Source organism: Dendrobium catenatum, unplaced genomic scaffold (assembly GCF_001605985.2).
Source record: "Dendrobium catenatum unplaced genomic scaffold, ASM160598v2 fragScaff_scaffold_1532, whole genome shotgun sequence".
Taxonomy (NCBI): Eukaryota; Viridiplantae; Streptophyta; class Magnoliopsida; order Asparagales; family Orchidaceae; genus Dendrobium; species Dendrobium catenatum.
In genome coordinates this window covers 172,896-185,427 of record NW_021319994.1, presented here as the reverse complement: position 1 = coordinate 185,427, position 12,532 = coordinate 172,896, and the positions used below count along the sequence as shown (strand labels likewise).

Sequence of the window (12,532 nt, the reverse complement as noted above, 5' to 3'; positions counted from 1 at the left end):
CAAAAGTTCTTTTCGCAAGAAACGAAGTGTGCTAATTTCAAAAATCTGTCCATTATCACCATGATCAAATTAGCTCCTTTGTTTAGTTCTCGGCAGCCCCAACATAAAATCAAAACTTAAAACCTCTCAAATCAAATAAAGAACGATCAAAGGCATATATAATCTAGTATTTTTGCTAGTGCCTTATAGCTCTTAACAAACTGGGCATCGTCCTACAACCGAGTTACATCTCGTTTAAGTTGTGACTCAAAAAATCTCACATGCTTCAGTAATAACATTTTTTCCCATCCCAGTTGTGCTGTCAAGCAGCCGATATCAGTTTCTTGAAAAAGATGCTACCACCAAGATGAATCTCGGACACATAAAGCATTCCCTTTGATTAGAAAGGCATGCTTTATAGAATAATCAACAGGAGTTTCTGTTAAGCACTGATTCCAAATTCCAGAAATATCTTTATCGAAGTAGTAGAGCTCTTTTAAGAACTTGAGTCCAGTTAATTCAATTTGTAATTGAATGAATAATACAAATTTTCTATTAAGTGTCAGCTACCTGATTCTGAACACCAAACTTGTATGCATTCTATTAATATTCATTTGGCTATTGATGAATTGCAGCACGCGATGATCACTATAAAATACAAAATCTTGATGTAATAAAAAATGTTCTCAGTGTTTTAAAGCTCAAATTACAGTATATAGCTCTTATTCATATATAGCATCCATTTAATCCTTGCCAAACTCAACGTATAGCTAAAATGCTATATTGGGCAATCTTGTTGAAACTGAACTGCACCAATATCGATAATTGATGCATCAATGTCCACTGCAAGTAATGTAAGAACAAGTGCTGAGCTCAACACTATTTCTACTACCTCAAAGTTACGTTGTCTCTCAGCCGACAGGTAAAACATTTTGGCCTTCAAGCAATTCATCACAGGTATCATCAATACACCGAACCAGCGGATAAAACACCAATAAAAAATTGGTAAATTCATGAAAACTCCTAAAATAAAATAGAGAACAAGTTGTTGGCCAGTCCATAATAGCCGCAACTTTCTACATAGCAATGTGTTGGCAAAAATAATAAAGCCCAAACAGACTCTTGAAATAGAAAATTCACATTTTGCAAGATTAAGGAAAAGTCCATGGGCACAGAAAGTTTCAAAATTTTGAGTTAGATGTTCAAGATCAACAAAAGAAGAGTTATGGACAAACACAAGATCAAAATAAACAACACAACACTTTTTTAAGAAAGATTTGAGTAACTCATTCATGACATACATAAATGTTACAAGAGTATTGCACAAGTCAAACGGCATCGCATTCCATTTGTACGAACTTCAATGAATTTTGAAAGATGTTTTCCATTTGTTATCGGGTCTAATACGAATAAGAAGATATCAACTTTACAAGTCTAACTTATAAAAAAACAAATGAGCAACTAATCTATCCAAAAATCTTCAATTCTTGGCATTAGATAATGATATTTAATCATGATTTTGTTAATAGCCCTACTGCGATGCACATTCGGTAACTTCCATCTTTTTTTGGAATAAGCAATACAAGTACAACACGCGAACTCAAATTTGGTTGAATTAGTTGTTTGTTTAACAATTCATCCTCTAATTCTTCAACTATATTGTGCTCCTTTGGACTCATTTTATAATGTTGTAAGTTGGGTAATGAAGCTCCCAGAGAAAAATTTATTTGTTGTTGTAATGCTTGAAGAGGTGGCATATCTTCTGTTTCAACTTTTCATCTTGAATTGGAATTGAATTGGCATCCACTTCTCCTTCAATTATTGTAGTTTTTTATTATTGAGAAATTCATTAGATTTATGTCCGGGTTGAAACCATCGAAAACATTTGAAATTAGAAGATTTTGAGTAAGGGTTTTCCTTGACTTGAGCTATTAGTATGATAGGAAGTTTCGCCTCAACCATGGAACTGCTACATGTTGTTGGTTACATTTTGGCTGATGACAGTTTACTAGTAGGTGTTGGAAAATTTTGCTTTGTGGTGGTCTCACTAGAATGGCGCCTTGATGAATGACCTCTAGAATGGCAATTAAACTGCATTTTATCTTTACGAACAAAATTAACAGCCTGTGAGGGTCCAAATCGAATTAAGCTCTAGTTTTTCTTGAATTATTTTCTTCAACCCTCCAATGTTATGAGCAACTAATTGATTGTTGGAGTCATTAAGGTTGTTTTGAGCACTGAACCTATAAAATTCCTATGTATATTCACTCACAATGTCACTTTCTTGGGAGCAATCCTGATATTGTATATAGAGCATCTGTTCACAATCAATTAGCAAAAAGTATCCCACGAGTAGTTGTTTCATTCTATACCAACTACAAACACAATTTTTCCCCTCTCAGCACCATGTTTCTAAGAGCTGTAACCATCAGGCACTTGCACCACCTTTCAACCTACATATTTTCTGGTAATATTTTCATGAAATCAAAACAAGTTCTATAGCTCTTTCCTAGTCAATATAGTCCTCAATATGCAAACAGTCATCAAAGAATGCAATATCCATTTTAACATGAAACCTATCATGTGGTTGTTTTGTTGGATTATGAAGGCGATAGTCATCATCCTCAAAATCCGTCACTTCAGCATGAGGCTGCCAATCATATTCTCCTACTGAATCTGCAATCTCTACAATCATTCTAGGATTCCTTTGCGCTTCTCATTTGACGATGACCTTAACATGAGCGGCTAGTGTGGTTGCAGGCACTGCTCGACGAACAATTAGATTGATGCCTCCACTTGCTCAAATTGCTTCTACTTCTTATCTCATTTCAACTGATAATCGAAAGAACTTTGTCAAAAGCTCTTATAATTAACTTACAATGCTTCTTTGGCATCTAAGCTCTGATTTTTATCTAGAGCCTTACAATGATTTCCTTCAGCCATTCTTCCCAAGCATTGAGCTTGGATACGAATATGGCATGCAATGCTCTAACTAGTAACAGCAAAACAAGAGTAAGGAAAAAGAAACATATATATATATATATATATATGTATGTATATAATGATCAAAATGGTCAATTAACTCTTTAGGAATGATCAAAATGATCCACAACTAAGTTAAGAGACCATTTTGATCCCTCAACTATTTAAAATGAGACCATTTTGGCCCCACATGTGAAATCTCTTAAGTAAAAAGAAGCTAAACAATTAAACGTCGAGGCGTCTTTTGGCGTAATGGTTAAAATTTCGTTAAGAAACTGCGCAGTTCAGCGTGCTCATCCTGGAGAAATCCTGGGATGGGTGACCACTTGGGAAGATACACCAATAGGACAAAACCATGAAACCCTTAGGGAAAAGCAGATAATATCTCGAAAGTTAATAGTTTGGGCTGTTACAAATGCGATCAGAGCAATATACCAGTTGGAAGATGAGAACTAATTTTTATAAAAGATAATGTTACGCCATGGGAGCCACCTCTTGAACCCTATATGGGATAAAGTGCTACGTAGTGGAAATTACCACTTGAACTTATTGGTGGCCCTCTAGAATTATATCTTCTTGGTGAATAATTCCAGGATAAAGATGCTGACCAAGATGTAAGTTACTTAAGTGGGGGAGATTGTGAAACCTCTTAAGTAAAAAGATGCTAAACTTTTAAAAATCGATGAGTCTTTCGGTGTAATAGTTAGAATTTCATCAAGAAACTCCGCAGTTAAACCTGCTCATGCCGGAGAAATCCTGAGATGATTGAGCTCCTGAAAAATTACACCAACAAGACAAAACCATAAGGACCTTAAGCCAAAGAGGACAATATCTCGATAACTAATAGTTTGGGTTGTTACACCATCAAGTTAAGATTTAATAGTGTTAAAATGACGGGAAATTTGATCATTTTTTTATTTTAGCAATTTATTATATGTTATTTTCAAACAAAAAAGCAAACCATTAAAATCTAATAAATCTACAAAATATAAAATTTGGATAGCAACCACCAAAAAAATGAAAAAAATTTATTCATCCAATTCAAATGACAAAGCTTCTTTATCTATATAAATAATTAAAACAAATCAATAATAATAAAAATATCTGGCAAAATAAAATGGCGAGCAACGTATTCAAACGGACTTACTGGATCAGTTCAATGCTAAGGGTTCGACATCCCCAAGCTTTGTTGCTCGGATTCAACACTTGTGTTCGACGTCGTTGCAAGTTTGACGGTACTAGGGGTTTGAAGCCAAGGTTCAAAGATGCTGAGGGTTCGAAGCATGGGGTGGAAGCTGCGGAGGGGTTCGTAGCCAAGGTTTGAAGCTGCTGAGTGTTCCAGGCAAGGGGTTGAATCTGCCGGGGGTTTGAAGCTGATGGGTGTTTTCGTTGTTGGGATCCTTTCTGTGACGGCGCTTCGCTCCCTGAAAATACCGACCAGCTATTGGCGATGAAACCCTAGTTTGTGCGGGCGGAAGTCGTATTTGTATGGTTCGCTACAAGAATCCTGTGCACAGTTATTTGGCTAGAAAATGGGGACCACTGCCATATATATATATATATATATATATATATAGGCAAAGAGAAGAGCATAAGAAGCAAATGATATATTTTAAGAATAGAGTGTTTTATTTTTCTTGTTATTTCTGCCTTACTGTTGTTCTGCTGTTACTAGTTAATGGCTTAAAAAAGGCTGAAGGTAGACAGCAGCCTTTACCTTTCCTTTATCAAATCAATCTACTACATTGTATAAGTTCCACCTTTCTAAAATAACAGAAAAAGGATAAAAGACTGCAAAAGGTAAAGTAGAAGAAACAGAAAATGATAGTGGTCATAAAATACTCCTAACAATGCACTGCATCACTAATGAGTTTTAATTCCAGTTGAAAAGATGTCGAAGGCCTCAAAACAAGCTTTAGACGTCATTTTGCCAATAAGCTGCCGGATAAAGCATCACTTTGCCGACTTTCTTTTGAAAGTTTAAAAGCTTCAAGAAGCAGCACTAAAGGTGAATTTTGTCAGGCTTCATAATACTTCACCTGGATCTGTAAGCCACCCAAGCGGTAGCATGTCCAAGTCCGGCCAAGAGTTTCCATGCAAACCATTAGCACCAATTTGCTTGGCAGCAGCGAAATCCCTGTATAAAAATAATAAAATAATAATAATAATAATAATATGGCAGATACAAATTCTTCAAAAATAACAGTATTTTGAGACTATAATGACACATCCTTACATGTAGGCAATGACAAAGATATCAAGAAAATACTACTGATGCATACCTTGCCGCATCAAAATGAGCTGCAACGTCATTCCAATTATCCCAACTATCACCGGTTATTCTGTATAAATCCACGTAATCACTAATGGTCTCTCCCATGGATGGGGTCACACTTGTCCCAGGAGAGAGAGAAAATAGGATAGGGCGCCCAAGGCCTTCCAAAATCTATAAAAACAATACATCGAAGTACAGCTAATACATTACATGTTAATTAATAAAACTAATGAACTAACAATTTTAGAACATAACTATAATATAAAGTGTCAACTCTATACCTCTGAAACTGTAATTATCTGTTTCTTGTCAAAATCATCACCAAATACGCAATCAAGCTTTACTAAAAAGAAAGAAAAATAGAAAAGGGAATAAGAAACTATAGCGCCTTAGAAGTAAGGAGTTAGCAATTAAAAAATTTATAAAAAAAAAAAAGAAAAAAAATAGTAAAGCGTTGGCAAACCATACTTATACCCTCTGTTCATTTAAGTTACCAATTTACAATTCTAGAGCCAGGTTGCTTCCAGCATTGAAATAGTTTATGAGGGATTTATATACATAACACAAAATTCTTATATATTTTCATATCTACTTCTTAAATTTTTATATTTATTTATATAATACTCAAATATCAAAATAACATTAAAAATATTGCTAATATTATCTTATTTAAAATAAAACACAACTTTTCATGCATAGACTTTAATGTGAGTAAGATATTAAAATGACATATAAGTACATGTAACTATTTAGGTGTTATTGAGCGTTTTTAACTGATATTATAAGTTCAACACATAAATAGATAACAAATCAAATTGTAAGGGTGAAAACGCTGGAAATATACCAAAATCAACATCCCAATCAGCATATTGTTGATATAGAGACCTCAAGAATGCTCTCCCAGCTCGTAAATCTGTATTTACACTCAGAAATCCATTCTTCATCCATCCACAAGGCATATCTCTCAATCCTACGTCTCCCGCCAGCCATGTTCTACCATCTTCCATATAAGGAAGTCCCTGAAATATAAAAGTTTCATTCAAAGTGAAGAAATAGACCCCAACATGACATCAAAACATTAGTATCTACAGATAAAGTCACCCAACATTGCTCAAAAGCCTAACAGCTGATGGCCAGTGAATATGGGAAAAGCATCAGAATCTTATATCATTGGGCTAGTTCAAGTAATTTAAACATACAGGTCCTGAAATATCTTTTTATAAGACTCAAGTTCTCCTTTACCTAAGACTTTGAGCTTAGTAATACATTAGTAAAGATAAAACAGGTTTTTGAATTTCCTTTTGTCAGTGCAAACTACAAAATTATGCAAAATTTCCTTTCAAAAATTAAAGAGCAAAGTAATTATATGTGTTTAGAGAAAGAATCAAAATGGTCCCTCAACACTTTGTGAGGAACCAAACTAATCCTCAACTCTTTTGAGGGACCAATTTGATCCCGCAACTCCTCAAAAAGTGACATTTTTTATCCAAACATCAAATTTTAGGATTAAAGGTATTAAATCAAAGGATATTTTGATCGTTTTTTAATTGAATTATTTATTAAATATAAGTTTCAAGTAATAGCATTTTTTTTTAAGTTATTAACAATTCTATTCTATAATGATTATAAATTCAAACTAGAATTATTAAGAATTTTTGAAATTAAAACCAAAACTATTAATAATTTTATAAAAGAAATGTTTAATAATTTAAAAAAAAATACTATTGCTTGAAAAATTATATTTAATAAATAATTTAATTAAAAAAATGATCAAAATACTCCTTGATTTAACAAGTTAACCCTAAAATTTGATGTTGGGATCAAAATGGCCCATTTTTTAGGAGTTGATGAGGGACCAAATTAGTACCTCAAAAAAGTTTGGGATCATTTTAGTCCCTCACAAAGAATTGAGAGACTTGGTTACGAAATGAGCATATATGTGAAAAGGTTGGAGTAGCTCAAGTAGAAGATAAGATTAGAGAGAGTCGCCTTAGATGGTTTGGTCACATAAAACGGCGGCCTTCCGATGACCCGGTTAGGAGAGTAGAGGTATTAGATTTGACTTATGTTAAGAAAGGTAGGGGTAGACCTAAAAAGACTTGGTTAGAAAATATTAGGAATGACCTTTCTTTATTAGATTTAAACGAGAATTTGACTTTTAATAGGACACAATGGAGAAAAAGGATTCATGTAGCCGACCCCACGTAGTGGGATAAAGGCTTGATATTATTTTTGTAGTTGTTGTTGTACAAAGAATTGAGAGACCATTTTGATCATTTTCTCTGTGTTTATTTGAGACATATACCAACAATCAAAGGAGTTCAAAACCACAGCATTATGATTCGAATAAAATATGGTTCTAAGTAGAAAGTCATGTTGAAATTTTTGAGGAACAGCAATACAGTTGACAAAATGGGTCTTCATAGTTGCTGTTTCATTTCAGAGATCCAAAATATAAGACAATTAATACTAATCTATGAATATAAATGCATCTCCTCCACCACTCTCTTTCCTTCACAGAAGTGCCCATACATCCCAAAGGACCTCTAGGATCTAGGTAGGCTGCCATTGGTTTAAGCCTTCAAATATGATGGCAAAAAGGTGCAAAATCATATACCACTGTGTTAGTGGTGCTAGATTGCTACCAAGCTACCACCAATAGCACATGAACTGGTGTAGCCCTCATTATACTGCATTTGACAGCAACAAAATCACTTAGCTTCAAGAAGAATCAGAAAGAGGCAATCAAAAGTAATGAAATATTTAAATAGGGAGGTTTATACTGTTTTAACATAAATCGTGTACTGTGATATAGCCAAAAAAAGTTTTCAGCCAAATATTCTACCAAGCATATCGGAATTTCATTTTTCTTTTAATTTACTCGTTTTGATGCAACAGAAATTATAGGTTAACTAGAAAAAAAAGGGATCATTCACCAGATCAAAGATAGAGTTCTTTTCATAGGAAGGAGAGCTTAGATGATCTGACTGCTAATATTTCTTACTATTCTTGCATTGTTCTCCATTTTATAATTATATTTGCAGACCTATTTATCTCTTTTAAATTGTCTATGATGTATGCAATCATCCAATCTTGTCATCGAAAGTAAGAAGAATTTTATGGTAGATTCACTTTTATGATTACTTTTAGAGGCAGAACAAATATACAGATTAAATCTTCATTATTCCTCCTGGTGATAGCTTAATAAATTTTGTGGTACTAAATCGACTTACAAATGCTTTTTACAAAGAAGTTACTCATCAAGGTTGTGGTAGGAAAGAACACTTAAAATATAATTAAAAAGAAAACACTGACCACAGGAGAAAGAATACCGTGGTAACATCCAAGATTTTTGTGTTGTTGTTAACTGCTTCTAAACTTATTCCTCTCATTAGATGAATCCCAAACTTTAAACCCAAGTCATGCACCTTTTGGGCAACTTCCTTAAACCCTTTTCCATGCCTAGAAGATGGCCACCTGTCTGGATCAGGAACTAATCGTCCCCATTCGTCAATGTTATCATAACCATAAGAGTCTGATGATGATCCCTTAACATTCTTCCGATACCACAAGTAGTCTATGACAACATACTGTACAATGTTTGTAGAAGCATAATAAGGAACTTCAACATTTTTTAAGGTGACCAAAAGTAAAGAACAAAGCATTAGAGCCCTCACCTCATATCCAGAAGGAAGCAGCCTGCTGGACACAACCTGTGCATTGTCAAGGAATTCTTCTTCATCAACAATCCAAGAAAAAGAATCATAAGAATTCCACCCTCGTGGTGGTGTAGAAAAATCTTTTCCAAACGCTTCAAATAATCCGCTGAAATGTTAAAATGAAAAATTTAATTAGCTCAAGAAATTATCAAAAAATTGCTGCCTTTGAAGACCAGATATAGATGATTTCTTGGTATTAGCACCAGAAGCTATCATGCACAAGCGGCTGCAGTTCCTATCACTTGAAAGAATAAATTGGTGGCAAATGAACCACTTTTGCATAAAATTTCAAGATAACCCGACATAAAGAGAAGCTTGAAATTTGTACCGAAAGTTTTGATTTCAGAAGTTTTGTAAAATTTCACTATTCACATGTTATCGTGCACATCAGGAACTTTTACAACAAAAAAATCTACATAAAATTATGGGGCAGTGAAAGTCTGCTTTTGTTTGAGATGCGTTTGTATTAGTTATCCTCATATGTAATATTATTTTTTGTCGGCTTTAAAAAAAAAAAGGTATAGTATTTCTCTGAATAAAAATAAAGACTTGCATACCTAAGGGCAAAGCAAGAAAATTTCTCAATATGGGCAGCGTATGCGAAGAACACCATTTAACGCAAATTCTGATTGCCGGAACTTTAGAACAGGAAGTAATAGGTTACTTATTAGAAAAGCAGACAGGATATTTTTCCCAATAAATACAATACAAACGAACCAAAATACAAATTTTCTTGTACAAAATACTGGTATGCAACAATCCAGCACATTCCAATTAATTAAGGGCAACGAAATTGAAACTAAATTGATTAGCCACAGACAGCACTAAAAAATCACGTAAGTTCTACTTTCAGACAGAAAAGATAGAGATAATAACCTGGAGAGGATTAGGGTGTAGAAGAGAAGAACCAAAGCCGATTGTTTCATGGCCGCTGCACCAATGTAAGTCCACCAGGGCAGGTATATATAAACATTTGTCACTGTCAAAGTTCATCTGCCCTGGAGTGAGTAGCACATATCTGACGTTTATTTCCTGCTTCTGCTTCTAACATGCCACGGAATCGTTTAAGCTACTGTACGTCCGCCCCATCAGTCCTGCCAATCTTATGACTTGAAACGGGCGATAAGCGGTGGACTCGGCCCACGGCATGAACCTAGGACTCGCAAACGACCGCTCACTATCGGTTAACCGGGTCGTATGCTCATGCGTCGCCCATGGGAAGCAGTCTGTTTACTCTTTGGTCGGTCTCGCATGTTGGTGTCGCTTGCGTTGTCTATACCCACAAGCAAACGGCATCTTTTAAATTTTGGGACTTAGTAAATATTTGTATTTGATTCATTCATACGTCATTTATTTATTAATTAAATTGGTTCATCATATTCATATGCAGTTTAATTACTAGGTTTGCTGATCTTGTGGAAAAAATGGGGACATTTTAATATATTATTAAAATTTATGTAATTTATAAAATTAACATTTATCTAAACAAATTAATAAATTCATGTATTTTTATATATTGTGATAATTTGTAGAGTATTTATCAAAAGAGTTAAATATGATTCAAATTTTGTTATTGTTGCAGGCTAGAAATTTCACAGTAGTAAAATGAGGGTATTTGCATCATAGTTTTCTACGAATATCTAAAACACAAACAAATAAATTAAAAGAGTATAGGTGACATTGGTTTTTATGTGAACAACTTACAAAGAAGAAAAACTATAAAGCCTAGCATTGCAGAAATTCTTTAACTAGTGCTGAACATAGAAATATCATTTGACTATGGAGATCGAGTAGAAAATAAGGGAGGAGTCAATATAAGGTGAAAGGTTTTCATGTGACTATAGCAGAGAAGGTCCAATGACCGATGGTCTAATGTATTGATTCTGTATAGGTTGTTAAATCTAAGCAATTGTCTCAATGCTAACCAAGAGGGTGGATAATTGCTAATTTAAAAATTCTTTTGGATTTTTTAATATAAAATCATTTAAAATTTTATAGCAATTTCATTTTAGATTAAAATAAGCTTTTCAATCACTGTAAACAAATTGCATAAAATAAATGAAGAAAATAAAAAGACACAAAGATTTATAGTGGTTCGGTCAAACATGACATACATCCACTCCCTGAAGACTCCCTCTTCAGGTATTGTACTATTATCAAAGTGACTCTTCTTTTGCCCCCACAGCAAGGCAGAGAAGCCTTTATAATTCCTCTCTTCCACCAATCCTCGGTGCAGCAGAGAACAGTCGTCCTTTCACACCCTTCAAGTGTCGACAGAGAAACGTTGTCTGTCACACTCTCCAAGTGTTAGCAAAGAACCGTCATTCTTTCACACACCCTCCAAGTGTCGGTAGAGTAGAGAACCGTCGTCCTTTCACACCTTCCAAGTGTTGGTAGAGAAGATCGTCTGTTCACACTCTCCAAGTGTCGGCAAAGAACTGTCGTCCTTTCACACCCTCTAAGTATCGGCAAAAAATCTTTATCCTTTCACATCCTCCAAGTGTCGGCAGAGAACCATCGTCTACTTCAAAGATTTTTTCTTGAGCAACTAGAAAGAAGAAAAGAAGAGTAGTAACCAAAAACACAAAGAGATCCTTACCTTTGAGTAATCTTGTGAACCCTTCACACTCTTATTACAAGAAATTTCTCTCAAACACTCTTCCAAATACACTCTTTCACTTGCTCTTGAAAAATTACTAAGAAGAACTCTTTTTCATGTCAGTTTTTAAGGACCTTTTATATGAAAGACACGAAAAGCCATCCAGATAATTGAAAATTTTCATTTTTAGCATGTACTAATGTACAATACGATCATATTTTCGTACATACGAATAGTTCAAAAAATATTGCTTATAAGCTTTTTGTGAATCTGTACGAAATGTTTTCATATACGACGATCGTCCAGTACGAACCAAGTTCGTACTGTATGAACTGTTAGAAAAATTTTCATCTTCATCGGGATGAAAAGGTATCCCATATTTTCGTACTCTGGACGTCATCTATATGAATAGGATATCGTATAGTACAATCCGTTCACAAAATTTTCAAGCTCATTAGGATGAAAAGGGATCCGTCCAATTCATACTCTGGATAACGTCTGTATGAACATGATATCGCATAGTACAATCAGTTCAGAAAAATTTTAAATTCATTGGGATGAAAAGGGGTCCATCCAATTCATACTCTGGACGTCAATTGTACTAACATGACATCATAAAGTACGATCAATTCAAAAAACTTTGAATTCATCAGGATGAAAAGGGATCCGTCAAATTCGTACTCTAGACATCGTCTCTATGAATAGGATATCTTACAGTATGATCGGTTCAAAAAACTCTGAGATTCATCAGGACAAAAAGTGACCCATTTAATTCATACTTTAGACGACATTTGTACGAAGGAAGCTTCGTATAGTATGATCAATACTTAAAAAAAAAATTCTACCTACAGTTCGTTTGACTGCTCATACGGAAAAATAACTAAACAAAGGAAATGAGTTTGTACAGTATGATTAGTTTTTAAAAAATTATAATTTTAAACACTCTCCCAATGTGTGTGTGCATAGTTACTCAATTAC

General features: G+C 34.3%; 1 protein-coding gene across 1 annotated transcript in view; it reads right to left on the bottom strand.

Moving 5' to 3' along the window:
* The window catches only part of LOC110111658, a 44,404-nt gene extending 34,382 nt beyond the window's left edge, over window positions 1-10,022 (bottom strand). The window contains exons 1-7 of the mRNA XM_020843632.2: window positions 9,832-10,022; window positions 8,914-9,061; window positions 8,569-8,826; window positions 6,081-6,255; window positions 5,518-5,579; window positions 5,244-5,407; window positions 5,001-5,098 (exon numbers count right to left, since the gene is read on the bottom strand). Of these exons, the coding sequence (XP_020699291.1) occupies window positions 5,001-5,098; window positions 5,244-5,407; window positions 5,518-5,579; window positions 6,081-6,255; window positions 8,569-8,826; window positions 8,914-9,061; window positions 9,832-9,881 (955 nt within the window). The 5' untranslated portion in view covers window positions 9,882-10,022. The remainder of the gene's footprint in view (window positions 1-5,000; window positions 5,099-5,243; window positions 5,408-5,517; window positions 5,580-6,080; window positions 6,256-8,568; window positions 8,827-8,913; window positions 9,062-9,831) is intronic.
* Window positions 10,023-12,532: the final 2,510 nt, after the last annotated feature.